At 42.2% G+C, this 27,460-nt stretch overlaps 1 protein-coding gene across 3 annotated transcripts in view; it reads left to right on the top strand.

Moving 5' to 3' along the window:
• scaper (S-phase cyclin A-associated protein in the ER) overlaps positions 1 to 27,460 on the top strand; it is a 291,693-nt gene that overhangs the window by 226,895 nt on the left and 37,338 nt on the right. For all 3 annotated transcript variants that reach the window (XM_078532314.1, XM_078532315.1, XM_078532313.1), the window contains 4 exons: positions 5,898 to 6,130; positions 13,171 to 13,326; positions 21,314 to 21,551; positions 24,967 to 25,116. In XM_078532314.1, coding sequence (XP_078388440.1) covers positions 5,898 to 6,130; positions 13,171 to 13,326; positions 21,314 to 21,551; positions 24,967 to 25,116 — 777 coding nt within the window. The remainder of the gene's footprint in view (positions 1 to 5,897; positions 6,131 to 13,170; positions 13,327 to 21,313; positions 21,552 to 24,966; positions 25,117 to 27,460) is intronic.

The following is a 27,460-nucleotide window of genomic DNA, read 5'->3' as shown; positions in this document are numbered from 1 at the left end:
CCCTTTCCTAATGGCTGTAAATTTCAATCATATTATGGCCACTGCTACCTAGAGTGCCTTTACGCTGAGGTAATTAATTAATCCTGTCAAATTACACAACACCAAGTCTAATATAACCTGCTGGCTGGTTGGTTCCAAAACATGCTGCTCTAAGAAACTATCTCAAAAGCATTCTATGAACTCCTCATCCAGGCTACTACTGCCAATCTGATGTTTCCAGTTTATATGTAGATTAAAGTCACCCATAATCACCCAGCCTTAAATTAAAATATTCTTTGAATATGACTTACAGATCTTTCCAGACGAAGTAGTGGACTACACTCCAGACAGGATAAAAGCCGTGTACAAATAGCTTGCGTTTATGTAGCACCTTCAACATATTAAAACATCCCAAAACACTTCACAGGGACATTCTTAAACAGAGGGGCATATTGGAGGATGAAAAGAGGAAACATCTTTAGGTTTGAGCAATTGGATATGGGCAGCAGATAACTAATTAAAATCAAAAATAAATACACTAACATTTGTATAACGCTTTTCATGACTTCAGATATCCCAAAGGTGAGGTGAGAGTGACTGCCCTTGACATCAAGGCAGCATTTGACCGAATGTGGCATCAAGGAGCCCTAGCAAAACGGGCGTCAGTGGGAATCGGCGGGGGGGAAAGCTCTCCGCTGGTTGGAGTCATACCTAGCACTAAGGAAGATGGTTGTGGTTGTTGGAGGTCAGTCACCTCAGTTCCAGGACAGCTCTGCAGGAGTTCCTCAGGGTGTAGTGTCCTAGGCCCAACCATCTTCAGCTGCTTCATCAATGACCTTTCTTCCATCATAAGGTCAGATGTGGGGATGTTCACTGATGATTGCACAATGTTCAGCACCATTCACAACGACTCAGATACTGAAGCAGTCCATGTCCAAATGCAGCAAGACCTGGACAATATCCAGGCTTGGGCTGACAAGTAACATGCACGCCACACAAGTGCCAGGCAATGACCATGTCCAACAAGTGAGAATCTAACCGTGGCCCCTTGCCATTCAATAGCATTGATATCGCTGAATCATCCATTATCAACATCCTGGGGTTGCCATTGACCAGAAACTGAACTGGATTAGCCATATAAATACTGTGACTACAAGAGCAGGTCAGAGGCTAGGAATTCTGTGGTGAGTAACTCATGTCCTGACTCCCCAAAGCCTGTCCACCATCTACAAGGCACAAATCAGGAATGTGATGGAATACTCTCTGCTTACAACAGCATTCAAGAAACTTGACACCATCCAGGACAAAGCAGCCTGTTGATTGGCACCCCTTCCACAAACGTTCACTCCCTCCACCACTGATGAACAGTGGCAGCAGTGTGTACCATCTGCAAGATGCACTGCAGAAACTCACCAAGGCTCCTTAGACAGCACCTTCCAAACCCAACACCACTACAGTCCAGAAGGATAGTAGATAGATGGGAACACCACCACCTGGAAGTTCCCTTCCAAGTCACTCACCATCCTGACTTGGAAATATATCGCCGTTCCTTCACTGTCGCTGGGTCAAAATACTGGAACTTCCTCCCTAACAGCACTGTGGGTATACCTACATCACAGGGACTGCAGAGGTTCAGAAAGGCAGCTCACCACCACCACCTCAAGGACAATTAAAGATGGACAATAAATGCTGGCCTAGCCAGTGATGCCCACACCCCGTAAATGAATTTTAAAGAAGTATAGCCAATACTTCTTCCTTGAACAGAGGCCCGAACAATCCCCATCCACCAATACACTCCTCCGTCTGGCTGAACTTGTTCTCACACTGAACAATTTCTCCTTTAACTCCTCTCACTTCCTCCAAATAAAAGGTGTGGCTATGGGTACCCGCATGGGCCCCAGCTATGCCTGTCTCTTTATGGGGTATGTGGAACATTCCTTGTTCCAGTCCTACTCCGGCCCCCTCCCACAACTCTTTCTCCGGTACATCAATGATTACTTCGGTGCTGCTTCATGCTCTCATCGGGACCTGGAAAAATTTATTAATTTTGCTTCCAATCTCCACCCCTCCATCATTTTCACATGGTCCATCTCTGACACTTCTCTTCCCTTCCTTGACCTCTCTGTCTCGATTTCTGATGATAGACTGTCCACCAATATTCATTACAAGCCTACCGACTCCCACAGCTACCTCGACCACAGCTCCTCACACCCCGCTTCCTGTAAGGACTCCATCCCATTCTCTCAATTCCTTCGTCTCCGTCGCATCTGTTCTGATGACACTACCTTCAAAAACAGCTCCTCTGATATGTCCTCCTTCTTCCTTAACCGAGGTTTTCCACCCACGGTCGTTGACAGGGCCCTCAACCGTGTCCGGCCCATATCCCGCGCATCCGCCCTCACGCCTTCTCCTCCTTCCCAGAAACATGATAGGGTCCCCCTTGTCCTCACTTATCACCCCACCAGCCTCCGCATTCAAAGGATCATCCTCCGCCATTTCCGCCAACTCCAGCATGATGCCACCACCAAACACATCTTCCCTTCACCCCCCCCCCGGCGGCATTTGTTCCCTCCGGGACACCCTGGTCCACTCCTCCATCACCCCCTACTCCTCAACCCCCACCTATGGCACCTCCCCATGCCCACGCAGAAGATGCAATACCTGCCCCTTCATTTCCTCTCTCCTCACCGTCCAAGGGCCCAAACACTTCTTTCAAGTGAAGCAGCATTTCACTTGCATTTCCCCTAACTTAGTCTACTGCATTCGTTGCTCCCAATGCGGTTTCCTCTACATTGGAGAGACCAAACGCAAACTGGGCGACCGCTTTGCAGAACACCTTCGGTCTGTCCGCAAGAAAGACCCAAACCTCCCTGTCGCTTGCCATTTTAACACTCCACCCTGCTCTCTTGCCCACATGTCTGTCCTTGGCTTGCTGCATTGTTCCAGTGAAGCCCAACCCAAACTGGAGGAACAGCACCTCATCTTCCGACTAGGCACTTTACAGCCTTCCGGACTGAATATTGAATTCAACAACTTTAGATCTTAAACTCCCCCTCCCCCCATCCCCACCCCGTTTCTTCCCCCTCCCTTTTTTTTCCAATAATTTATATAGATTTTTCTTTTCCCACCTATTTCCATTATTTTTAAATCTACAACTAATACCTTGTTAGTCTTTCCACCCCACCCCCACTAGTGCTGTACCTTGAGTATCCTGCCATCCATTCTTAATTAGCACTTTTCTTAGATAATATCACCACCTTCAACACCTCTTTGATCCTTTTGTCTGTGACACCTTTTGATTATCTGCTCCTATCACTGCTTGCTTGTCCCCACAACCACCCCTACCCTCAACTTCTCTCTCCCCCCACCTTAGACCAGCTTATATTTCACCTCTCTCCTAACTATACTTCAGTTCTGCCGAAGGGTCATGAGGACTCGAAACGTCAACTCTTTTCTTCTCCACCGATGCTGCCAGACCTGCTGAGTTTTTCCAGGTAATTCTGTTTTTGTTTTGGATTTCCAGCATCCGCAGTAGCTTTTAGCTTTTTGTTTTTAGCCAATACAGTGGTTTTCAAGTGTAGTCGCTGTTGTGCCTGGAGTGGAAAATTACTTAAACTTAAAGTGAACTTGACTCAGTAAAAGATTAATGTAAAGAAGCCACTGTACATAATTTAGGACCAAATAGACTTTTTTAGGTTTAGTCAAAAATTGTATACCTATGCTGCAGGTTTGGTTCCGTAAACTTCAAGGTGGCAAACTGGCTGTAAGGATAGGAAATACTATGTCAATTTACAATCCGGGGTAATTTCACAATTTAGCCTTCTGTATTTTGAGCTGCAGGTTATTAGAATTCGCTGTCCTATCTCAGACCAGTGGATGTTGGCCCGGCAGGCCATTTAGAGAAGAGCCAAGGGAACTCACAGGGGAAATCACAAAAGGTCAAAACAAGACTGAGGAAAGATTAACCAAGCTTAAGGAAAGTCAAGGTGGTCTTTATTGAAACCGGGGGTTGGGGGGGGGAATGCAAAAAGAAAGATTCAATATTTGAAAGAGAAATAAGAGAAGCTGTTGATGGAGGAGAGAAAGGAAAACATTTTAAGATGATTTGGTTATGAGTGAAGACTAACCAAAAGGCCGCATTCAGCTGCAGAAAAAGTAAGGACATTACAAAGAGCAGCTATTGAGAGATGGAACTGAAGTACATGTCAACAAAATGGAAACATTGACAGAAAGTTGAGGCTCCAAGGCAAGGTGTTTAAGAAAAGAAGGAAATGTGTGCTGTTTTCATCACAGCTTTATCTTAGGCAAGCAGGGTTTTAATGCCCTATTATCACACGTTTCGATACCTGCTGAAGCAATAATTTGAGAATTATAATTAATGAATCACAGTTGCACCTAAATTACTGATGAAGCTCAAAAATAAGGTGCTTTACACATAAACAACATGGCATTGTGCATGGATGCTGGAGGCTCCAGCAAAATCATAATTGCTGATTTTGCTATTCAGCAGCTGATATGTGGTACTGTGATCATATAGTGATTAGGAGTCTGTGTTGTGGCCACAGCAACCTTGGTTCAATTCTGAGTCAGGGTACGAGTTATTCTCACTGAAACTTACAAAATTCTTACAGAACGTGACAAAATAGATGTGAATGGGATGTTTCCCTTGGCTGGTGAATGTAGAACCAGAGGGACACAGCCTCAGAAAAAAGGCAGGCCATTTAAGACTAAGATGAGGAGGAATTTCTACACTCAGAGGGTGGTGAGTCTTTGGAATTCTCTACCCCAGAGGGCTGTGGAAGCTCAATCACTGAGCATGTTCAAGTTAGAAATCGTTAGATTTTTGGATACTAATGACGTAAAAAGATATGGGGATAGTGGAGAAAAATGGCTTAGAGGTACGTGATTGGCCATGACCTGTTTGGATGGTGGCGCAGGCTCAACGGGCCGAATAGCCTACTCGTCCTGTGTACCAGAGGATATTCATTAAATAGTCATCAGATTTTGAAAGCCTGATGGTAAGAGGTAGGTGAGAGGCCCTTTTGCATTGTGGCTTGTTCCAAAGACAGGCAACATCTAGGAGGACTTCCATGTGTTGCCCTCCCATTTTTAAGTTTGAAATCTGTTGCCAGTCTTCTGCAGGTTGGTTGGATCCATGGAGAAGGCAGTAGATCCGGGGGCCCAGGAAAAGGAGCTGGCAGTGAGATCGACAGCATTGTACATCAGACAGTTCACATTGCAGAAAGGCCATCAGCTGTGCAAGATGTTAGCAACTTGCATTTATATAATGCCTTTAATATGGTTAAAAATGTCCCTTCACAGGAGCATTATCAAACAACATAAGGAGATATTATGGTGGGAAAGAGAGTAGGTGTTAAGGAATGTCTCAAAGGTGATAGAGCATCAGAGAGAGTGCCAGAACTTGGGGCTTAGACAGCTGATTGCATGACTGCCAATGGTGGAGCGAAGTTAGCTGGTTCTGATAACCCAGTGAAAACCTCAACTCCATATTGCAAGTAAATGGGGAAATGTAATCCTGTTTCGTTAAAACTTTTGATTTTTTTGATATCAGATTTTAAGTGTTTTTATACGAGAGGAATGCGATGAATAGCAAACAAATGGTTCTCCCTTCAGCAGCTGTGGTCCATAGTGTAAAAGAATCAATAGAATTGCAGAAAGGCCAGTAATCAAAGGCAAAGTATATAGTTGGATGTCTATACTATACAGTGGAGCCCAGCAGCTCTACTAAGCTCAGCTCTTGAGTGTAAGAGAGGAAGAGTGGCAGACAAAGCTTGCACTCCCAAATCAGCATCAAAAACCCAGTGCTTTTACATTTCAGAAAATTTCAAGATGGCTGGCAGACCTAATTGGGTCCAAAGCCAAGTATCCCATTCTGACAATTTCTTTTCTTTTTGTAGCTTTTTGTTCCTGCTGAAGACGAAGCCATCTTTGGAAAGAGTGTGAGCAAACAGGTGTTTGAAGGGCTGACCACTGGGCTCCTGCAGACCTGCGCCACAGTTCTTGGATGTCTGGCCAGCAATCTCCCCGAGACCAACAGCCAGCCTGGCACACCAAAGAAATCAGGACAAGAAACAAAAAATAACCTTTCACACAGCGAGCTCTGCATCAGCAGGATACAGGATCTCATCAGGTGAAGGCAGTGACTGTGTAAGGAAGAGGGAGTGAAATAAATGCAGTATTATTGTGTTATAAATTTATCTACCTGACCAATCTTGTACAGCCAAAAGTCAGAGCCTACACTCCCTCTGCTTTCAGATATCTGTTTGTTTCCTAATTTACCCTGAGGTTCATCTTTCAGTCATTACCTCCTTGTTCTCTGGGATGTTCTACAAAACCAATTTGCTTTGCTATTTCCATTCCTGAATTGTGAAGTCCCAAAAAAAAAATCCCATCTGTTTGGCTGTGCCTTTAATTTTCTGCTGTGCCCAAACCCCTGCTTTTTTACTCACTGTGTAAGGATAGATTGTTACAGAAATTCCATTGCTTATTGCTGAGCCCCTCATCCCCTCCACATCAGGAGCAATTTCCCCACACCCAGCAGTCTCACCCAGCTCAGTGAGTGAATGAACTCCGTTGCTGGTATGAACCTTGGTCTGTACTAAGTTAACCAATCTGGCAGGATGAGATTGTGTTGAGCGAGTAGGGAGAAATGATTCAATTTGTGCCTCATGGCTAGGAAAGGAAAAAATCAGCAAGGCTTCCCAATCCCGACCCCAGTGATGCCTCTTGGAAGTGTGGGCTTGGGGACGTCATGTGACGAGACCAAACCCGTTATGATTTTAGTGCTCCCACTCAGTCAGATGGCCTGTCAACAACTCAGTTGCCAGCTCATGCACAAAGAATTGCCATATTACACATTGGTCAGACATCTGTCCATCAGAAAGTTGAAGAGTCCTCGTATGAAATTACCAATAGGGTGCAGACTATCCCCTCAGAGATTCACCCAAGTTATCCAAGTTCAAAGAATTTAAGCACAGGTTGGTTTAAGCTCAGGCTTTAGAGACACAAGGTGTTCACAAGAGTACCACTGGAGTTTAACCAACTCTGTGTAGCTTGCCAGTACAGACAATTGGTAAGCTTCCTGATATTTGTCCAGGATCAGCTGACTCAGGACATTTGCTTGCATCGCTATCAGGAGCCAAATGAGAATAATCTCAGCCAAATAGGTCCACATCTTCTGCTTCCATTCCTAAGCCAAGCTGGCAGGTCAATCATTAAAAGTATCCTGAAGTATTGCAGACCTGACAGGCTCAGCTATTGGATCATTAAATCTGCCTTAGAGGGCTGGATTATTTCCACGTGTCATCCTAAAGCTACTTCAAAAAGATTTCACTTTAGGTCTGTTAAAGTGTTATACCATGAGCCACCATTAGGAGAAGAGAAGATTAAGGATCAGAACAGAACTTTGCAGCAAGGAAAGGAGACCATTTGGCCCATCATTACTGTACCTACACCCAGTTTAGAAAGGAGTGGAAAAAGCTAGATGAGAAGGAATGAAAGTGATTGTGCATCATGTAATCCCATTTTGCTCCATTTTAAGAGGTGTGGAATATAATCATATGCCAACAGACCGATATAAAGGATTAATATTTATATCTTAAGACAGAGAGCTTCACCTTTAGGATATATGATTTACAAACTCTCAATTTAATGCACAATTTTGATAGAGCTCATTTATGTATTTCGGACACTTAACTGTTTAATTCGCCTGAGTTTCTCGAGAGCAAATTTTTCAATGGACTTTCTTTTTCTTTCAAAGAAAAACACACAGACCTTCCTAACTTCTGTTTCTTGCTTGAGCTGCGAAGGCATTTTCAGGCTGAAAGGGGTAGTGTTTGAATTGTGGACAAAAGAATGAAATGGACAGTAATTATTCCCCCTGAGTCTCCATTGTGGTCTTTGCTCAATATTGTTCAGTATATCCTGTGCAGGTAGTTCGAAGTAATGCATGGCAGCCGTAGCCAGGAGCATTCAGGAAAGCTGAGGTCAGAGTTCATGCAGAATAAGCAACTGAATCTATAGTAAGGTGAGAAATGACTGAAGCAGACTTGGATAGCCTAAGGGAAGGAAGTGACTAAAACATCCGAGGCCCGAAACAATGCACAAAGTTACAAATGCGATCCCATTCCTGACAGTTGCAGCTCTTTCTGTTGGTGTTGATTTGCACCACTGAGTTTTACACAATTGCTGGCAGTGTTTGGTGTTGGTCATTTGAATATTTGAAATTCTCATTCAGCCGGATGGATAAAGAATTCCCTCACATTTCTACCAAAAAGAAATGCTTCTGTACTGAATTCTGAGTAGGCATTTTCCATTTAACTTGGTAGCCCCATTTTATAGACACTGTTGGATTTTACTTATTCGGTTAAAGTCACTGTTGTCAGGCTCACAGTCAAGCTTGAAATGAATCAGGATCAGAAAATCTACTCTGCACTGCTGTAGCTCTTCCTCAAAAAACACTCCCATTTTGCACAAGTCCCCGCTGGGAGTGTTGGATCGCATTCCCCTATAAATGTGGAGCAATTGATTTTTAAGTTTTTATGGATTTTGATCAACAGTAAAGAGAACATAACAGCAGAAACTATTCAGGGTTTAGTGCAGGAATATTCTTTAAGTAAAGATGTGAGGGAAGCCTGTGCAAAAATGTATGATCTCTTCCTGAATGAAAATTTGTGATATTAAAGTGACTGAAACAAAAAACTGTTGGTTGAATGCTCTAATGCATGTATAAATTAGCGTTAATGGAGAAAAGCAAACACCAGACCTCGAGCCATAATCAGACCACCCAAACCTGCCACTATCTTGTTTTGGGCTTGGCAACACTAATCCTGGCAAATAATTGCCTTTCCCATCTCTGCCAATTTGAAATCTGGGATATTTCTGCTTTGGAACTCACCCATCTTCAATATTCCTGTGCAACGTAATGATGGGTTGACAGATTTGAACTAGCGAGTACTCCAATGGGAGAACCGTAATCAACAATTTAAATCTCTTTTTAAATCAGGAGAAAGTGGAGTGTGATATCTACCCAAAAGCAAAATACTGCAGTTGTTGGAAATCAGACATACAAAGAGAAAATGCTGGAAATACTCAGCAGGTCAGGTAGCATCTGTGGAGATAGAATGTTTCAAGCCAGTTATGTTCTGATGAAAGGCTTCCAACCTGAAATATCAACTCTCCACACATGCTGCTGAACTTGCTGACTAGTGCTGGAATTTTCTGCAACATTTGTGATTGCTTTCTAGTGTCAGTCAAAATAGGGAGTGGGGAGAAACTAAATAAGCTTTCTTATACCTTAAGGCAGATCTTGTCTGCTGTGCATCAGTTAATTGTAGATTTTTTTTATGATTGATAATCCCTATACAGCAAAGGAAGACAAAATATGAAAAAAGTAACTGGGGGCAGATCAGGAAAAGATCTTCAGAAAGAGATTTTCCATTCTTCTCTGCTAAAGCGTTTTGCTGATTGAATTAGCTAAATATGCCAAGATTCAGTTTGTGCGCACTCAGTTTTACGTTGAAGTGTTCGCGGCCAGCGGCTATTTACGTTGGTTGGAATTCCAGTTTTTATGTTCATCTGCTTGACTAGAGATCCACGGAGCTTCTGTACAACCATTTAAAATTGAGTTGTTTAGAGAATGTGACAGCAATATCCACACTGTCTAAACATTTAAATCAACTACAGGTAGGTTTTAAATCTGTGCAGATGGTCTAGCCACACACCACCCCCCCACCCCCTCCCGAGTGGGTTTAAATCTGTTTGATACCACACTTAAGTTACATTCCATCTGCTGCCATGCTGACTCACAAGCTCGCTATGGGATCTTTCACCCCTTTTACCACAGAGTTAGGTTTTGTTCTGACTCCAGAGTTACACTAAGGCTTTAGTGCTGAACAGTACTAAAGTTGTAGTGTAAACACACCCTTAGCTAATTTCAGTCAGAGCACCTTTCAGGAGGCGGGCTGACACTGAGTCGTGGGTATCATTGACCTTGGTGACCTGGGGGGCTGGGGGGGGGTAAGGTGGCTTCGGAGGGAGGGAAAATCAGGCAAGATTCCTCACTTAATTAAAATCCTGTAACAATGGTAATGAAAATTGTTTGTGTATGTGATGGGAGGGTTAGGACTGTGATTGCACTGCATTCAGCCCCAAGGAAAATAGTCGGCTGGCACTTACTTTCACAAGTGAAGAATAACCACTTGTACAAAGCAGCAGCAAGTTGCCAGAGTAGTAGAGTTGCCCAGCAGGAGTCGGCCCCTTCAGAAAAGGTAGGGAGAAACTCAGAGCAAAAAATGAAGATGTCAACTAGAAAAGAACTGCTATGGTAATGTTGTAGAAAATAACTCGATGAATGCAAAAGGAATATGCAGCATAAAGGTGGGAGGTCTGCTGATTGATGGGTCTATACTCTGAAGATGTCAGGTACACTGAACTTGGATAATACTAGAGGCTAAGGGTAAGCTGAGCCTGTCTAATACCTGCGGCATTGAAGGAGATGGGCAGGACGTAGAGCTGCCATAGAAACTGTGACAGGGTGAAGATGCAATTAGGAGTGATTTGTTACAGGTTCTGGACAGTGAGAGAATGCAGTTTAGACTTAGTCTCAAATAGACAGATTAGAAATAGTATAATGACAAGTCTGTCTGGAAAGACTACCTGTTAGGTAAAGTATTGGGTTTCCCTTTGGGTGTTTTGGGTACAAATTACAGGATAGTGTTTTGCATTAAATGACCAGGCTTTTGAGTGGGAAGAATAAAAGCTTTTGTCCTTGGAAAAAGATAAACTGTTCTTTCAATAATCTCAAATCGAATTGCCTTCTTTGTTGACCAAGCTGCTTTTTAATGAGCTTTTTCCCCTTAGAGAATGATAGAACATTAACCATTTAGCTCGCTGCAACAGTGCTTTATTTCAAGACCCCCTCTAAACTACTTTACCCCTCTGCCCCACCACCCACTCCCAACTTCTAAACATTGCTTGGGTACAGTTCCTTAAATCACATTAGCTCTGGGGGTACCTTGGCTAAATGACGATTCTTCACATCAGGGTCTTGACATTGAGCTATCGGTAGTCAACAATTGGAGGGCATCACAAACAATCCAAATCTCACCTCAGCGGACATTCCCACACGCATACTGACCTCCAGTAGGTCACGGAACAGCAACCAACAAGGGGAACCATGGCTGACTTCTTTTCTCGCCTCATGTACCTCAGCCCCAAGTACTAAAGAATTCCCCCTTCCCCATTGTAGCAGTGTGACTTCTTTTTCATTTTCCGCAACCACCATTTTCTGTCCACTCTGTGTAGCATACTGTTGTCAGACAAATAGCTGCAGAATGATGGACTGCTTTGTGGCCCGTACCCACCAGGAACTAGATTGATGTCACCGATACTCATTTCATAAAGCTCTTTGCAGCAAGGGTGTGCAAGCTTTTTGCCTCAATGGAACACTTGGTAAGATTCAGTGGAGCCCTGTGGGCCACATTATGAAGATGAGATTCACCTGCACTCTCAGTGCCAATGTTTCTTTCCATAAATATTATTTTTGATAAAAATCTGAGCTCAGTTCCTTCTGAATCAAAAAATTTTGTATTGAAGCTCCACCCCAGGGACATGGGTTCATACAGGCTGGCACTCTGGTATAGCCAAGGCAGGAGTGACAAAATAGAGTTGCTGTCCTTTGAAGAACCATAATAACAAAGCCAATGTAACTGTTGCAGTAATTCAAATGGATATTAAGGATCGTATGAGTTAAGGATCCTACGAGCAGGGTCTTCTTCTTGTTCCCTGGCCTCCAATGCTCCCGGAGCCAACACCATCATTCATTTTCATTGCTGTTTGTGGAATTGTGCTGTATGCAAAATGGCTGCAACATTTAACTCACTGCATTTCATTATATGTGCAGGATTTTGAAATATATGATCTCATTTTTTCTTGGCAGCCCATCAGCACTATGCAATTCTGTTGTTTATGAGAAATGCAAGCATAAGTCTTAAAAATAAATTCACTGCAGCAGTGGAAGATGCAGGCGAGAGATGAGAAGAGAGTTAAATGGCAGAGGTAGTAGGAAAAAGAACCAACTGCGATTTTGTGATATTAAGTAAGCTTGGAATGAAATTAAAGCCAAGCATTGACCTCAGACCTTTCATAAGTTCATATCTCTCTCATTTTAAGCACTTGGATGTTTCATCTTTCTTTCTTCTCCGGTCCATCTGTCATCTGCTCACTTGTCAAGTTGCTTTGAAGCTGTCACGCAATTGCAGCCTCTTTTGGGGGGGGTTTGGGGGAAGTTGACCAACCGCAACTTCCCCCGTTCTGTTGTTGTTGATGACTGGAGCTGTGTGTATATGCTAAATAAACAGGCCATTTCAGTTTTTCCTTCAAATTGTAGTAGCAGTTCTGGCTCAGAGCTCTTCAAGCATTCTGGCCAAGAATTAACTGGCCGTATGCGACTTGAAAAGAGTAGATTTCTTTAAATTCAGTTTGTCTCCTGGAAGTGCTGATTTTATGTCAGACTGGAGTCCCACAGGTAAGAGCCCTATTTTCCTCAGTCTCACAGTGGAGCAGTTCCACGGATTAGGGAATGTCATTGCCACTTTATCCTGACACTCTGTTACAGTCCCATAAATACAGCCCTAACAACTTTTTCTAAGAACAATCACCATAGCTCTCCAAGATATTATCCTTCCTTTGATGGACTTAATAAAATTTGTTTGTAAGCTACATAGAATGCAAGAAATTGGATTAGGATATCATTCAGCCTCATGCTCCTGTTCGCCATTTAATAAGATCATAGCTGATCCTCAACCTCACCTCCACTTTCCTGCCTGATACCCATGTCCCTTGATTCTCTTAGAGTCCAAAAATTTATCAATCTCAGCCTTGAATTTACTTAATGACTGAGCATCCACAGCCCTCTAGGTAAGTGCAGTTCTGTCCTTAATTTCATACTTCCATTATAAATTCTTATTTCCACATTTGTAAGGGAAAATTCCTATGTAAATTTGTCACAGTGTAATTACACCTTGCATAATTTACATGAGTTTTTATTATAAAGTATAGATATTGGGATTTATAATGGAAATGTTAGGTGTATACAAACTTAAGATTTTCAAGGTATTACTTAGATTTGTATTTAACTACACTAATGTAGTTCTTCCTATTTATTCTTAGCTATGTCGTATATACTGGACTCACAGATAAGCTGTATGGCTGTTTCCTCTCCATACAAGGGCCTGTTGATGAGCAACCTAAAATTGCCTCGTTTCTACAAAATGTTACAGCCCTGCTGCATAGTATGTGCCGGCTTTGCTTTGCTATTGTAAATCGGTAAGTGATTGAGTGATTTAACAATAACTGCAATTTTTCTCCAAATGCATAGCAGCTTGTCAATTCAAGTTCTTAAAAGTTTCAGATTCTTCCAAACTAATTGTTAAACTCCACATAGCCAGTTGAAGGAGGAGACCAGAAATCAATCTGAATTCAATTTTAGATTTATTTGCAAAATGAAACTCTACAAATGTACAGCTCCAAACTCTGCAACCCACCACAAGTGTCAATAAGTGTCTCTTTTTATGTGCTCAAGTAAGTATGTAATGAATGCCCTCCATCTGTATATCCTGAACCTAAATTTATACTATTAACGTGAATATGTCTGGTGCAAGTCTGACTCACAGGTAGCACTTTAGTGAATCCATTCTTCATCTATTGCCCTCTTCTTGTCCCACTATTTTGGACTCAGATCGCCCATGCTAAGCCTACTTCCAAGAAGCTTTGTGTCCGCTACTTTTGTGCCAGGCTCTTGTTTTTTCACATCACTAGCCCAACAGCACTGATTGCTGTGTCCATTTGCTGCCCTTAGGCCAACTGATTTAGCATAAACCAGGAATTGATCCCAAGAAGTTCTGATGAGGTTTATTGGATAGTATCTTGTATTGGATAGTGTCTTTATCTACGTGGCAACTGGGAGAGAATAAGAAACATTTTGTTTTCGGGTTTTCTGTGATAAATTTCCATGCAGAAATGATAATAACTGGCCACACTATATTATCTTAATAAATTCGGAGTTATTTAGTCACCCATCAGTTAGTTTGCCCTCATGTTTTGATGAAGCACAAATGTAACTGTTTTCAGGCAATTTAAAATAGTTTGTTCAAAACAGTTCCAAATGTTGATTGTGAAGTAGCAAAAGGTTATTCATCAAGTATTCTGATTGTTGTTTTGTATAGGTGAAAGTATGATCGATAGGGCTGCTTCCTTCAATAATATTGTCATGTTTATAAATAATGCACAGACAAGGAACAAAGATCACATTCCAGTCACTCATTTGTATGAAAATATTTACTCTTCAGGTTTTAAGCGCAGTGACAGATAATAATAGAGAAGCAGTCACAATGCTAGCAGTATGCCTGGTGCTTTAATTGTGTGCTATACATGCCATGTTCTTCTTAATGCTATTTACCCTTTTAAGAGCCGAAACACTTCACTTTTTTTTTGTCAGTTACTCCCCTTTCTTGAAGGAGGGAACTCATTAGAAAGTACAGTTTAATGAAAACTGGTCACCCAGCACCTGGTAATTCACCCAAGTAACTATCCTCTATGTGTAAGCCTCGTTAATAATGTGTTGGCAGGCAGTTCAACCACAGCAGCCGTTACAGCCAAACCCAACCCTGCCTTCACTCAAGGTCCGCGCACACATTGTATCATTGGACTGTGTTCAGGAACTTTGGTTGACTTTTACCCTCCACGTCCCAGGGGTGTGGAGGCCAGCTGTAGAATCAGTTTTTTAAAGTTTATTCATCAAATGTGGATGACACTGGCGCGGTTGTATTCATTACTCATCCCTCGTTGCCCACAAGAAGTGGAGATGGGCCACTTGCTAGAACCATCTTTGTGGTGATAGTCTTCTCAAAATAGTGTTGGGCAGTGGTTGCAGAATTTTTGACTCAATAAAAATGAAGAAACCACGATATATATCCATATCCGACTGGAAGGAAACTTGGAGGTGATGTTATTCCCATGATGTGACAACTCTTTTCCTTCATGGTGGTAGAGGCATCTGGGCTAGGAAGTGGCGTTAAAGTCAGTTTGGTGAGTAACTGAGAACTGTTCCCAATAGCATCAAGGAGCAAATATTCTCCTTTGGTTCTCACTACGCCAATGCTTGTCATCTGCTATTCGATGCAGAAATTGGATATATCTATATTGCTTGTTAGAAGGCCCCTCAAATTATGTGAGCCTTTTTAAAAAAATTAAACATGAAAATATAATTATGACCAGATAAATATTTACCCACAGTTATCTGCTCACCAGTGAGTATCAGATATGTATTTGTCCCTCGATTGTCCTGTTTTTACTGTGGCCGTTCATTTATGAGGGTGATACCAAAACTGAGAAGTTTTACCTATCAGGAAAAGTTGAACAGTTTGGGTCTGTTTTCTCTCAAGGGCAACCTGATAGAGGTCTTGAAGGTTATGAAAGGATTTGATAAGATAGATGTAAAGTAGAAGTTACCATTTGTGGGGGAAACCAGAACCAGGGGCTATAAATGTAATAGTCACTAATAAATCAAACATGGATTCTTTATTCATAGAATGGTTAGAATGTGGAACTCGTTCCCATGTGGAGTAACTGAAGCGGATAGCATAGATGAATTTAAGCAGAAGCTGGATAAACACAAGGGAGAAAGGAATAGAAGGTTATGCTGTTAGGGGGGGGGGCAAGAGTCTCATGTGGAGCATAAACACCAACATGGACTATTTGGGGCAAATGGCTTGTTTCTATGCCGTACATTCTGTGTAATCTTGATATTGAAAAAAGCTGCAGGGAAAAAACAGCAGCAGCACACAAGACTCGAAAGCAGCCAAAATATTGCAGAAAGCAACACTCCCACCTCAGGCGTTAACCTGAATTCCACCCTTTCAACACACTGCAGGTGGAGAATTATACATACAGACAATATTACAGCTGTTCCTTTTTTTTGTGTATTTGTGGTTCAAGCTTGACCTCCACTGAGATATTAGAAGTAGCTAGTTTCATGTCATCTGTTTATCAACACTCTGCTATTATCACATTGGTGATTGTACTTCGTATCACTCACACATCAACTTGAGCTGTGATAAACAGTCCAGAACTGACTCTTCTGACGTCCCAGTAGGTAAAACTGACATTCAACCAAGCCAAACTGATCAGAGGATTGATTTACTGAGTTAGCTATGCTCAGCCTGGACAGCAGTACAGGCACAACAATTAGCCTCAGTGCCCTGAGATCAAGAGGGAGAAATTAGCTATCTGTCCATGCGTGCTACAAATAGCTGTAGTGAGCATTGGACAAGGACACAATTGGCCGTGTGTGTGGTGGCCTTCACAGTCGAATAGCTTGCTGACACTCACTGCTCCGAGCTCATGCGTTAAAATAAAAATGACCTCTTGTACAAGGCACCAAGAGAAAAGCAAAGGGCAAGCATTGTCCCTAACATATCAAAGCACACAAGACATTTACAAAAGGAGAAAATTGGAATAAGGTTTAAAAACAATTCTCTTTTTTACCCTTCTAGATGTGGCAGTTAATACAGTAACTGTTGTTCTTCCACATTCCAACAGTCAGTGAAGCTTGCCTTACAGAAGAAATCTTGATAAGTTAAAGCTTATCTTGCCTACACTTACATATCCATTCCCGTATATAGATTAAAACCACTGGAGGGCAATTGTTAATGAATTGTATGTTTTATATTGACTGGTGTTCTGTTTGTTTTGAGTAGCTGAGATTACATGGAGAATATTGAAAATCTGGAAGTGATTACTGATTGAGGGGTTCCCATGATTTATGTGAAGAGAATAAATGGATACCTGGGAATAATTGCAAGTCAGTAATGTAATCTCAGCCTCAGATTTGTATAGTGGATAAAAGATACCTGGAATTCATTACAATGTAATCTAATCTCAGGTTCACCATGTAAAAACAAATGCTAATTCAGTGTGGTTTATAACCATCATTTGAATCCCCGAATTAGATTACTCCCTATCAAAATATTTCTTTGGCATTCCCTGTTTTAATATATATATCATACTGCAAAGATTTTACTCCTTAATTTTCTTTCCTCTTCTCCTGAATTCTGACAGGAATATGGCTCAACTGAAATTCACAGCCAACCCAGTACCTGCCTGAGACCATTCTCCATGTGTAAACAAGAAATCTAATATTTATCATTATGGACTCCTTAGGACCCTTATCCTTTAAGAAGTTGACTTTTCCACTTGTGTATTCATCTTGCCTGATTTGTACAAAGACCACCACTTTAACCACCCCTGCTACAACCTGATAGTATTAATAATATGGCCCAAGAGCTGTTTGTTGCCTCCTTCCTTTCACTTGTGGCCCTCAGTAGACCTCTAATTTTCCCCATTTATTGGTTAGCTGTTGCCAGAACTGAAATTTTAGATTTATCTCTCTAATAAGAGACATATTTAAGAATTATCAGTCAAAGTGACCATGCTAAAGTTAGCTCTTCCCCAAACCTGTTATCATTTCTAGTGATTGTTGCTCACCTGCTTCACCCGTCATATTCCAGTAACCAATCATGAGTATGATAGTCCATAATTTTTAGCTTTCTCCCCATCTCTAATTTTTGCTATTTTTCGTGAGGGTACAGTTCCTTGGGCACCAGCAGCCCACCCCCCCCACCCCCAAAGTGCTTGGAACACTGCACTTTGAAGGTCCATCTTTCAGATGAGACATTAAACTGAGGCCCCACCTGCCCTCTCAGGTAGACGTAAAAGACCATGATACTATTTCGAAGAAGAAGTTGGGATATTCTCCCTGATGCCCTGGCCAATGTTTATCCGTCAATCAACATCACTAAACGTTCAGATTACCTAGTTGTTATCGTTTGCGGGACTGTTCTGAGTGCAAATTAGCTGCCGTGTTTTCTTTACTGCAACAGTGACTATACTTCAGAAGTACTTAATTGGCTGTAAAGTGCTTTGGGACGTCCTTCGTTCATGAAAGGCATTATATAAATGCAAGTTCTGTCTGTAAATGGAAGACTTTGTATTCAGTTTTTTTTTTGAAAGCTGATTTCACAGGGGATTCGTATCACTCCCACCCTATTATTACAGCAAGCTGGTATTAAACAAACATAAATTCCCGTTTGAACCTCATCAAACAAACTTAGACACGTCAATCTGAAGCAAAGCCTGGATGAGTGATATCAAGTGTTGGCCCCGATCCTTTGTGGCTCCACTGGAAACAGCTGAGTGCTGACTGACCTTGCAAGTGATGCAATAGGTGGCACTGGGTAGGGCAGGACTGCTGAAGAGAGGAAGTTTGACTTATTCAGGCTTGTTCATCTTTCTTAAAGTCAGGATCTCCTTTTATGTTTTGCCAGGAGTAAAAAAAAGTAGCTCTTGTGACATTTGAGAAAAACTTCAAAATGTAGTTTACTTGGTAGGCTTGATCTATGGTGTAAAGGGTTTTTCTTTTTAAAGGGAAAGTGTTCAACTGGTGTAGTGGTTGAGAAACCATGGTTTGCCTTAGTGTCCCATGGTCACTATTCCTGGTCACTATCCAGTAATTGTAGTGGGAAAGCAACTTGCCAAGCCTTCTTCAACAGCACCTTCCAAACCCCGACCTCTACTGCCTAGAAGGAGAAGGGCAGCAGATTCATAGAAACACAAGCTGCAAATTCCCCTTCAAGCCACACACCATCCTGACTTGGAAATATATCATCGTTCCTTCACTGTCGCTGGACCAAAACCCTTGAACTGCCTTCCTAACAGCACCTTGGGTGCACCTACACCACACGGACTGCAGCAGTTCAAGAAGGCAGCTCACCACCACCACCACCACCAAGGGCAATTAGGGACAGGCAAGAAATACTGGCCCAGCCAGCGATGCCCACAGCCCATGGAAGAATAGAAAAAAAACTACCAGAGTTGGCGATTGAAACAGAAACCATGGGCAAAAATTTTCCCTCGTGAGGCGGGTGCACGCCTGACCTGAACGGGAGAAAAATAGTGCGTGATGGCGTCGGGCGAGCACCCCGGCATCATCGCGCACTCGCACGATATTTTGGTCGGTGAGCACACGCGGGAGTCACAGCACGCCTGCCGACAATTAAGAGGGCTGTTGAGCCCATTAATTAATTCATTAATTAATTAAATTGAATTTTTCCCTGCCCGTCTAACCAAATAGACCAAGCAGCCTTTGAATTTTTTGCAAAACCTCATCCACGGGCAGGATGAGGTTTCAACCAATGATTTTTTTTAAAAAAACTTTTTAAAACTAATTTGTAACATGTCCTTGTTCATGTGGCAGCTCTATGCCTTCAGGGTGCTTTCACTGAGCACACCCGCGTGCATATGCTGACTTCCACAGTCGCCCTCCTCCCCCCACCCACCCAACCCGGGCAGCGCTGAACATTTTAGCGTGCAATTCACCCTGGTGGTCAGGGCCCGATCGCAGGTGGCGGTTGGTTTCGCAGCCGCTCCTGGGCCCGCCCTACAAAGTAAAAATCCTGCCCCATGTCAACATTTAAGAATAGACCTGATTGGTTTTTAAGTGAAAGGGGAATAAAGCGATATGGAAATGAGGCACGCAAATTGGGTTAGGAATATCGCTTGTGCAGGATAAACACCAACATGGACTTTTTGGGCAATATGGCTACTTTATATGTTTTTATGCACATGTGCGCATCAGCTCGGGGAAAGTTTGGGCTTGGTTGTAACACGTTACAGGCGAATAGGGTGCTACTGTCTAACGATACACGTGGTGATCAGTTGGATTAAGTGTCCTAGGTCTGTGGGTGTCGGTGAAACTTCAGTACCTTCAGGAGCGTTGAGAGTCAGGTGCAGAAAAAGGAAATGTAATACATTGTATGTAACACATGTTCCATTCAGAAATCCCTCTATACTTTCACTTTACACTGCCTCTGCAATCCCCTCCAGCTACATGTCCCAATAAACACCTTCTGATTATGGACATTGTGTGTTCCACATCTGCTTCACTGTCAGTGCAGAACCTTCAAGAATCTTGCACTTTGTGTTAGAGTTCTCCTCCTGGTTTCATCACTCTTCTCTAAAAAGCTTCCTTAAAATTACCTCTTCTAACTCCCCTTCATAAACTTTCCATATTTTTCCTCTATACTTGTCTCAAACTCTCCCAAGGTCTCTGTGGTCCTCCAATTCTGGCCTCTTGCGCATTGTGCATTCTCAATTTTAATTGCTCCATTATTGGTGGCCTTGCCATCAGCTGCCTGGGCCCCCTAAACCTAAACTCTGGGATTCTCTCCCTAAACTTCTCTGCCTTTCTCTCCTCTTTTAAGGCATACCTTCAAAACTAACTGCTTTTATCAAGCTTTTGTTCACCTGTCCTGAATCATCTTATGTGACTTGGTGTCAGATTTTTTGTTGGAATTCTTATGAATCACTTTGGGACATTTTGCTACATTAAAGATGCTGTACAAATGCAAGTTGTTGCGTTGATGACACAACCTCTCACTTTCTCACCTCAACTTTCTGAAACATCTTAGGCACTATATGAAAGTAAGTTATTTTATGTTTATCCAGGTGTAATAAAAATATCCATCACCTCACCCTGACATCTATATGTATTAAAGTGTGTCACTATGCATCGTTGGACTACAGGCCCTGGTTCAGTTATGGGACCATTGTAATTTCGTCTATGACTATGACACGGGGTAGCAAGTTCAACCTACAATGCTGGTTCCTGGTCGCCAGGCTCCAAATATTAGTTAAATTTTAATATCCATTTACCCCTTTGTTAAAATGAAAACTTTTTAACTCTTGTTTTGCATTGAATGAGAGATTTGCTGCTGTAGCAGCCTGAAACTACCTGGTGGTGGTATCTCATCCTGAATAACTACCTCAGATAGGATGAAACCCAAGCTACATCGTATAGATTCTGTTGATAGGAAGTTAAAACCGCTTCACAAACTGAGCAATATATAGGTCTATTCATGGCCAGAGGGGAGATGAGAATGTTTTTTATAACGCTGCATTACTGTTATGATTCTGGAATACACTGCCTGAAGAGATGGTGGAAACAGACCAAATAACAGCTTTCAAAAGGGAATTGAATATAGACAATTGTAGGGATGTGGAGAAAGAGCAGGAGACTAAGACTCTTTCAAGGAGCCAGCACAGGCACAATGGGCTAAATGGCCTCTTTCTGTGCATATGATCTGTAACCCCTACATAAAATAAAATATTTCACAGTTAGTCAAACTTTATGAAATATGGGGCATTGTAACTCCCTGATACGCCTTCACCCTGATCAGTTAACCTGTTGTTTTGGCAGATCACAAGGTATATTTGAGAACAAAAGGCAAGACCCCACGGGACTAATCACAGCACTACAGTCTACAGAGCTGGTTGGCGTTCTCAACATGCTTTACTGTATCCTCCTTCACGGTACAGTCCCGGACCATAACATCACCACGCCTGCAGAAACTTACCCACAGCACACCATTCATGTCGCGATCCAGAGTCTTCGCTTTCTAAACAGTTTTGCATTTTTGGATCTTCCCACTTTTCAGGTGAGATGAGTTTTGTTAACTGTGAATTGCATGCAGATCAATTGAGATACTAATTAACTACCTGAAACTATGACTGTTTCTGGAGTTTGGATGTTTCCTCTTCTTTAAATCTAAACTAATCTAATATAAACTATTAGGTGTGGTGATGAATTGTATAGGTCAGAAATGTCCCAGTTTCGCACTTTGGCCTATGCTGGCTTTTCTGGTAGCTATAATTGGCCTCCACAACCCTAAACGAGGAAGGGGAAAAGCACACACTTAGCTGCAGTTTACGTGACTCCTGCAGGAAAGTGCATTTGGTAGCCTCAAGGCTTTTATGCTGTTCAGTGAGATCATGGATGATCTGTACCTCAACTCCATTTACCCACCTTTGTTCCAGTTCTTTGATACACTTACCCATTCAAATAAATACTAAAAAAAAAATTATTGTATTGCCCCTCTCTGAAATCCCACTGACAGCACTAACATCTTGTAATATCACCTGTTCTATAAATATAATATGGGGATTTACTGCTGTTCACTCTCTAATGCCAGTGAGTATTAAACAGCTCCAGATTTTTCTGCTGTGCTGTGGAGCCCTGAGGAAACGCAGGGTCATCAATAAGTAGTTGTCCTCTTGTACACAAACATTCAAGACCTCTGCCTTCCTGCTATCATTAAGGGTTAGACTTGGGGCACTGGGTCAAAGCACAGGGTGGACAGGAGCAATTAAAATGGGAGCCAGTGCCAAGCATACTTTGTGAGTAATGAAGGCATTCTTCCCAGCACTAAATATTGGTGAAGCAAGTTTTTTGCGTAAAGACCTTTGTTTCATTATTTATAGAGACGTCCAAAACATGGTAAATGGCACTATTTCATTTATATCAATATATTCCATTAGCTAATGCAAAAAATGGTGCTAATTGACAAAGGTTCCTAATGAATAAAATGTTTGGCATAAGTAAATACCTGTATCTTAACCAGGTTTCTGAAGCCCAGTATGATGGCTGTTAACCTGTTTTTGCCAAGTTCCCTCCACCCTAGAAATCAACTTTATGGATCTTTATTCTCCTCCTCAAACCCACTGGGCAATCTCCAGTCTTATACACCACTGCATACACCGTCAGTTTATCTAACCCCAGATTGCTGTTTCCTCACTACACCCAGTGTCCATTTCTTCTTATTGTGCAGTATTTCAGCCACATCATTCCTGCCCTCTGGAATTCTGCTCCCAAACCACTCTGTCCTTTTATTTTCTGAAACCTCATAAAATCTCTTCAACTCTGCCTTTGATCTGTCTCCACCACCCTCCTAAATGTCCTTCCTTTATTGCTTTCTCCTTCTTTGTAGTGCTCTAACGTGCTTGTTTAGGTGCATTATTCTGCACAAGAATTGCAGTAGTACCACTTGGGCCCATGCAGCATGGTGCCAGGCAACATCTAAAACTACTGGTACTCACTAAGTTGGGCTGAACAGAAGAATTAGTTCTAATAGGTTTTCAACAAAAGTTTTAGTTTTAGTAAGTGTTGTAGTATGTTGGATACCATGCAGTAAGTCTTAATGAAGCCCTCGTAGCCTTAAGAAGGTTAACTGTATATAGTTATTAACTACAAGAACTGTGCACATATATACAGTAAAGGGTTTAAGCTAGGAGCTGTATCCATGCTTGTTTGTGCACATGGCTCTGTCCAACACTAGACTGACCCCTAGGTGCGGATCATGTTCTCTTAAATCAGTGTGGTTGGAACTGTGCTCAGTCCCACATTAACCCTGCATGTACCAGACCCTTGCACTACAGTAATTTCCAGCATCTTAACTCTTGACTTCCAGAAGCACAGGACCTGTACTTTGGGTTTGTTTTTGAAATGGGTAGTTGACCTCCAGTCATAACAAGGTGAGCACCAGCCACATTCCCCCAAAAACACAGCGATCCATTCGCTGCCAGCAAGCCACACACAATCCCCTTGTAGGAAAATGTACCTATTTATTTCTCTCTCTTTCAATTGCTGTTAGTTACAGCAAAAACATTCGCACTATAATTATGGTAGTGTGCAAGTACACTGTATACCTTAACTGAGCACTATCTTTTATAAATGATATGTAGAACAATGGTAATGGCACTGGTGTATTCTACTGTGCTCACCAACTGTGTCAGCCCAGGCAGTTCCCCCTCTTCCACCTCTGGTCTATTGTGCATTGCCCTCTCCCCATCCGGATGGCTCTTCACTCTAGAACATCTCCACCTTGGTTTATCTGTCACCATCTTCAGAAGTTCCGTAACCTCTTTAACAATGCCTTCAATCATCTTCCCCAAATTTCTCCTATCCTTGCTCCTTGCCTTAATGTCCATCCATCTCAACTGCCCATCCCCCTGCCGCCACTGCATTCTTGTAAAGCACCTCGGGATGCTTGGAGTTTGAGCTGCTGTATAAATGCACTTTGTTCCTGCTGCTGTGAATTGAATTGTAAAAAGAATTTTATGTCAGTTATGAAATACTTGCAAACTGTTGAAGTAATGCAGTGCGCTCCCCATGACTGCTGAGTGCAGCACTGACTCATTTGGACTAGAAGATCCCTGGCTTTATTCCGAGTCTTTGTTGAGTTCGCTGACACAAGTCAGAGCAGCAGTAAAAGTACAGCAATTGGCTTTAACACCCCTCAACTAGGAAACATCACCCAGAAAGTTAACTTTCCTAATCACTATCCAATGATACCTGTTGGAAGGTATCACACGTGCAAGTATTTGGTATGTACAGACTTCAGTGCATTGCCTTGCGTTGCCTTTCCTTGTGTTGTCTGGTCAGGTGTACAAATAAAGAATCAGCACTCAGGAATCATGAGAAGGCAATTAATGCCGATAGAACAATACCTCTGCAAGAATTGGTGCTTTCAAAAGGTGGGGGGAGGATAGAGAAAATTAAGGGTGGGGCAAAAGTATCTGACAGGAAAATGAAAAATCAGCCAAATAGGTGAATAACAAATAAAAGCAGAAAGTGCTGGAAAAACTCAGCAGGTCTGGCAGCATCTGTGGAGAGAGAAATAGAGTTAACGTTTTGAGTTTGTATGACTCTTCTTCAGAGCTGAAAAGAGGGATAAATGTGATGGGTTTTGGACTGTTGAAGAAGGGGTGGGGCGGAGCAGATGGAGTAAAATAGAAGTTCAGGGTTAGGTGGGAGCTCAGGAGAGATTTGACAAAGATGTCATGAACACAAGACAAAGGGCGTGTCGCCTTAGAGGTAATTAACAATGGAGTTTCTCTAATTTCAAAATGAAGATTAATGTGTCAGCCTGGACTTTGTGTGGTTTATAAACCACTTGCAAACATGGACATGAGCTTCCTTATTCAGCTGGGGCAATGTTTGATTTACAATCCCTCTCTCTTTCTCTCTCTCTTTACCCCCCCCCGCCCACCCCGGACAAATCCGCTTTCCAATAGGCTGTGTGCGGTGCTGAGGGCCTCTCTCTGGCATTCCGCCATATTGTCAGCTCATTGCTGTGGTACTGTTACCATCATACCTGTGAGGACCTGCTGCATGAGGTCATCGTCTGCGTGGGATATTTTACCGTAAACCATCCTGACAATCAGGTAAGCAATAATAACAGGGCAGTAGGGACACAAAAGAAAAGAGTGACAGCCTCCCCCATCGATGGTAACAAAATACCAGCAGTGATTTTAGCCTAAAAGATTGTCATAGTATTTTTAACTGATTTGCTGCAATGAAGTAATTGTTTTGCTATCAGTTCCTTTGACAGTTTTTAATATTCATAATTTTCACTTTCTCCTTTTTGTCTTTTATTGTTAATTTTTTTGTTATCTTATTTCAAAAAAAAAGGCTGAAAAGAATTCAAAGCTCTTCCTAGGAACCTTGGAATAAACCAGTTTTAGTATTTACTTCTCCAGGAATGCTTGTATTTATCCATGGCCTTTTATGATTCAGAACATCCCAAAGTACGGTACATAAAGCATTTTCAATTGCAATCAAGTGTTGTTGAAATGCATGTCTCTTTTGTTTTGGTTGAAAAGTTAGGATGAATGACATCACAACTTGCCTGAATAATGGAGTGTGGTTAGTATCAAGAGCTCCAGTGATGCACTGCCCTGGACCAATGACCATACTATCACTGATATTAATTCAATCTTCTGATGATCTAACCTTTACAAATTCCTCCTATTAGATTGTCAGAGCAAGCTATTATATACAAACACATACTCAAAAGCAAAAAAAGTCAAGAAAAATGCATATCAAAATTTATCACAGTTCTTTTAAGCTGTTTCATTTTTACGTATATGTACATAAAACCCACATAATCTCAGAATTGTTACAGCGCAGAAGGAGGCCATCTGACCCATTCATGAGAAATGTCATTCCCCCGCCTTATCCCCATAGGCCTGCGCATTCTTCCTTTTTCAGCCCAATTCTGTCTTGAATGACTCGATTGAACCTGCCGCCACCATACTCTCAGGCAGTGCATTCAAGATCCTAACCACTCGCTGAGTGAAAAAGTTTCTCCTCATGTCTCCGTTGCTTCTTTTGCCAATCGTTCACTTGAAAATAAAGAGGAAGGCATGACAAAAACAAAAAAAATACACTTGGCAGAGTACAGGCAAACCAGTATTCAAAACCTAATCGATTTAGGTCTGCAGAGCGAGTTTCCTATCTATTTGTTTAACATGGGGAAGAACTTTCCGGTCAGGGAGCGGGGGCGAGGTCCCCTCGCCAACATGTAAAGTGGTGCGCGGTGACGTCAGGCAGGTGTCCCAATGTCACCGCGCGGCATTTAGATTTTCAGCTGTGCGCCCGCCGAATTGCCAAAGGCCTATTAAGGCCTGTTAAAAACTAATTAAAGCAGTTAAATGAGCTGCCCATCCAACTTTAAGGTTGGCGGGCAGGAGAAGAGCCCAGGCAGCCTTCGCATTTTTCATGAAACCTCATCCACGGGCGAGATGAGGTTTCATGAAATGTTTTAAAATTCAATAAAAATTATTTTAAAAATTCATCGACATGTCCCAGCTCATGTGACACTGTCACATGAGGGGACATGTTTTAAAAGTTAGAGGTGCTCAGGGAAATTTCTGCGCAAACAAGTGCAGGCCCTGACTCCCGGAACCCTCCCCTGCCCCCCACCCCCCCCCCACCACCACCACCACCACCACCACCACCACCACCACCACGCACAGGGAGTGCACACATTAAATGCTGGCGTGGACCCAATCAGGAGCGCCGATCGGGTTGGCGCTCGCTCCTGCCTGCCCCTGCATAACACCCCCGAAGGGGGAAAATTCAACCCATGGTCTGTGTTCAGCTCCAGTTCCGAGGTATCAGGTTCACAGCCAAACCCTCAGCAAAAAGAGCACTATGTAGGACAGAAAAACCCAATTCAGGTTATTACTTTGAAGACAAAGTGTGAACTTGTTCCTTGGCTTATGAAGGTGGAAAACATAAACTATTATATATTTTTTACCTGATGTATTTTAGCAGGACTTTTCTTTTTTAAGAAAATGTTGGGGGACTGTGTGAATTTACTGTACTCGTTTACATTAAATTGCAAGAGCAGGTCAAGGAGAGTAAGCTCAAGCTAATAAAAAAAAGTAAATTTAGAACAATGTGTGAAAATTCTTCTTCACAGAACATATGATAATGCAGAGAATAGACTTCCAGGAATAGGAATTGAAGTGAAAATCCTGGAATCTTTTTAAGACAATTGAATGCTGAAATAGGTGGACCTTAGGTTCTTTATGGATGGACATATTAAAATGGACCGAATGGCTGACTTCATCTGTAAATATGTTGCATTGGATTGGAATTTGTGCTGTGTTCATGGGATTTCTTTTCAGTTAACCAAACATCCACACACTGCTTTTGCACAATCCAGATTAAAGTTACACAAAAAAAGACAGTGTTTTAACAATGACATGAAGCTTTTAATTA

Source organism: Cetorhinus maximus, chromosome 30, assembly GCF_964194155.1.
Source record: "Cetorhinus maximus chromosome 30, sCetMax3.hap1.1, whole genome shotgun sequence".
Taxonomy (NCBI): Eukaryota; Metazoa; Chordata; class Chondrichthyes; order Lamniformes; family Cetorhinidae; genus Cetorhinus; species Cetorhinus maximus.
Note: the sequence above shows the minus strand (reverse complement) of the source record. Positions and strands in the feature narration are given on the sequence as shown.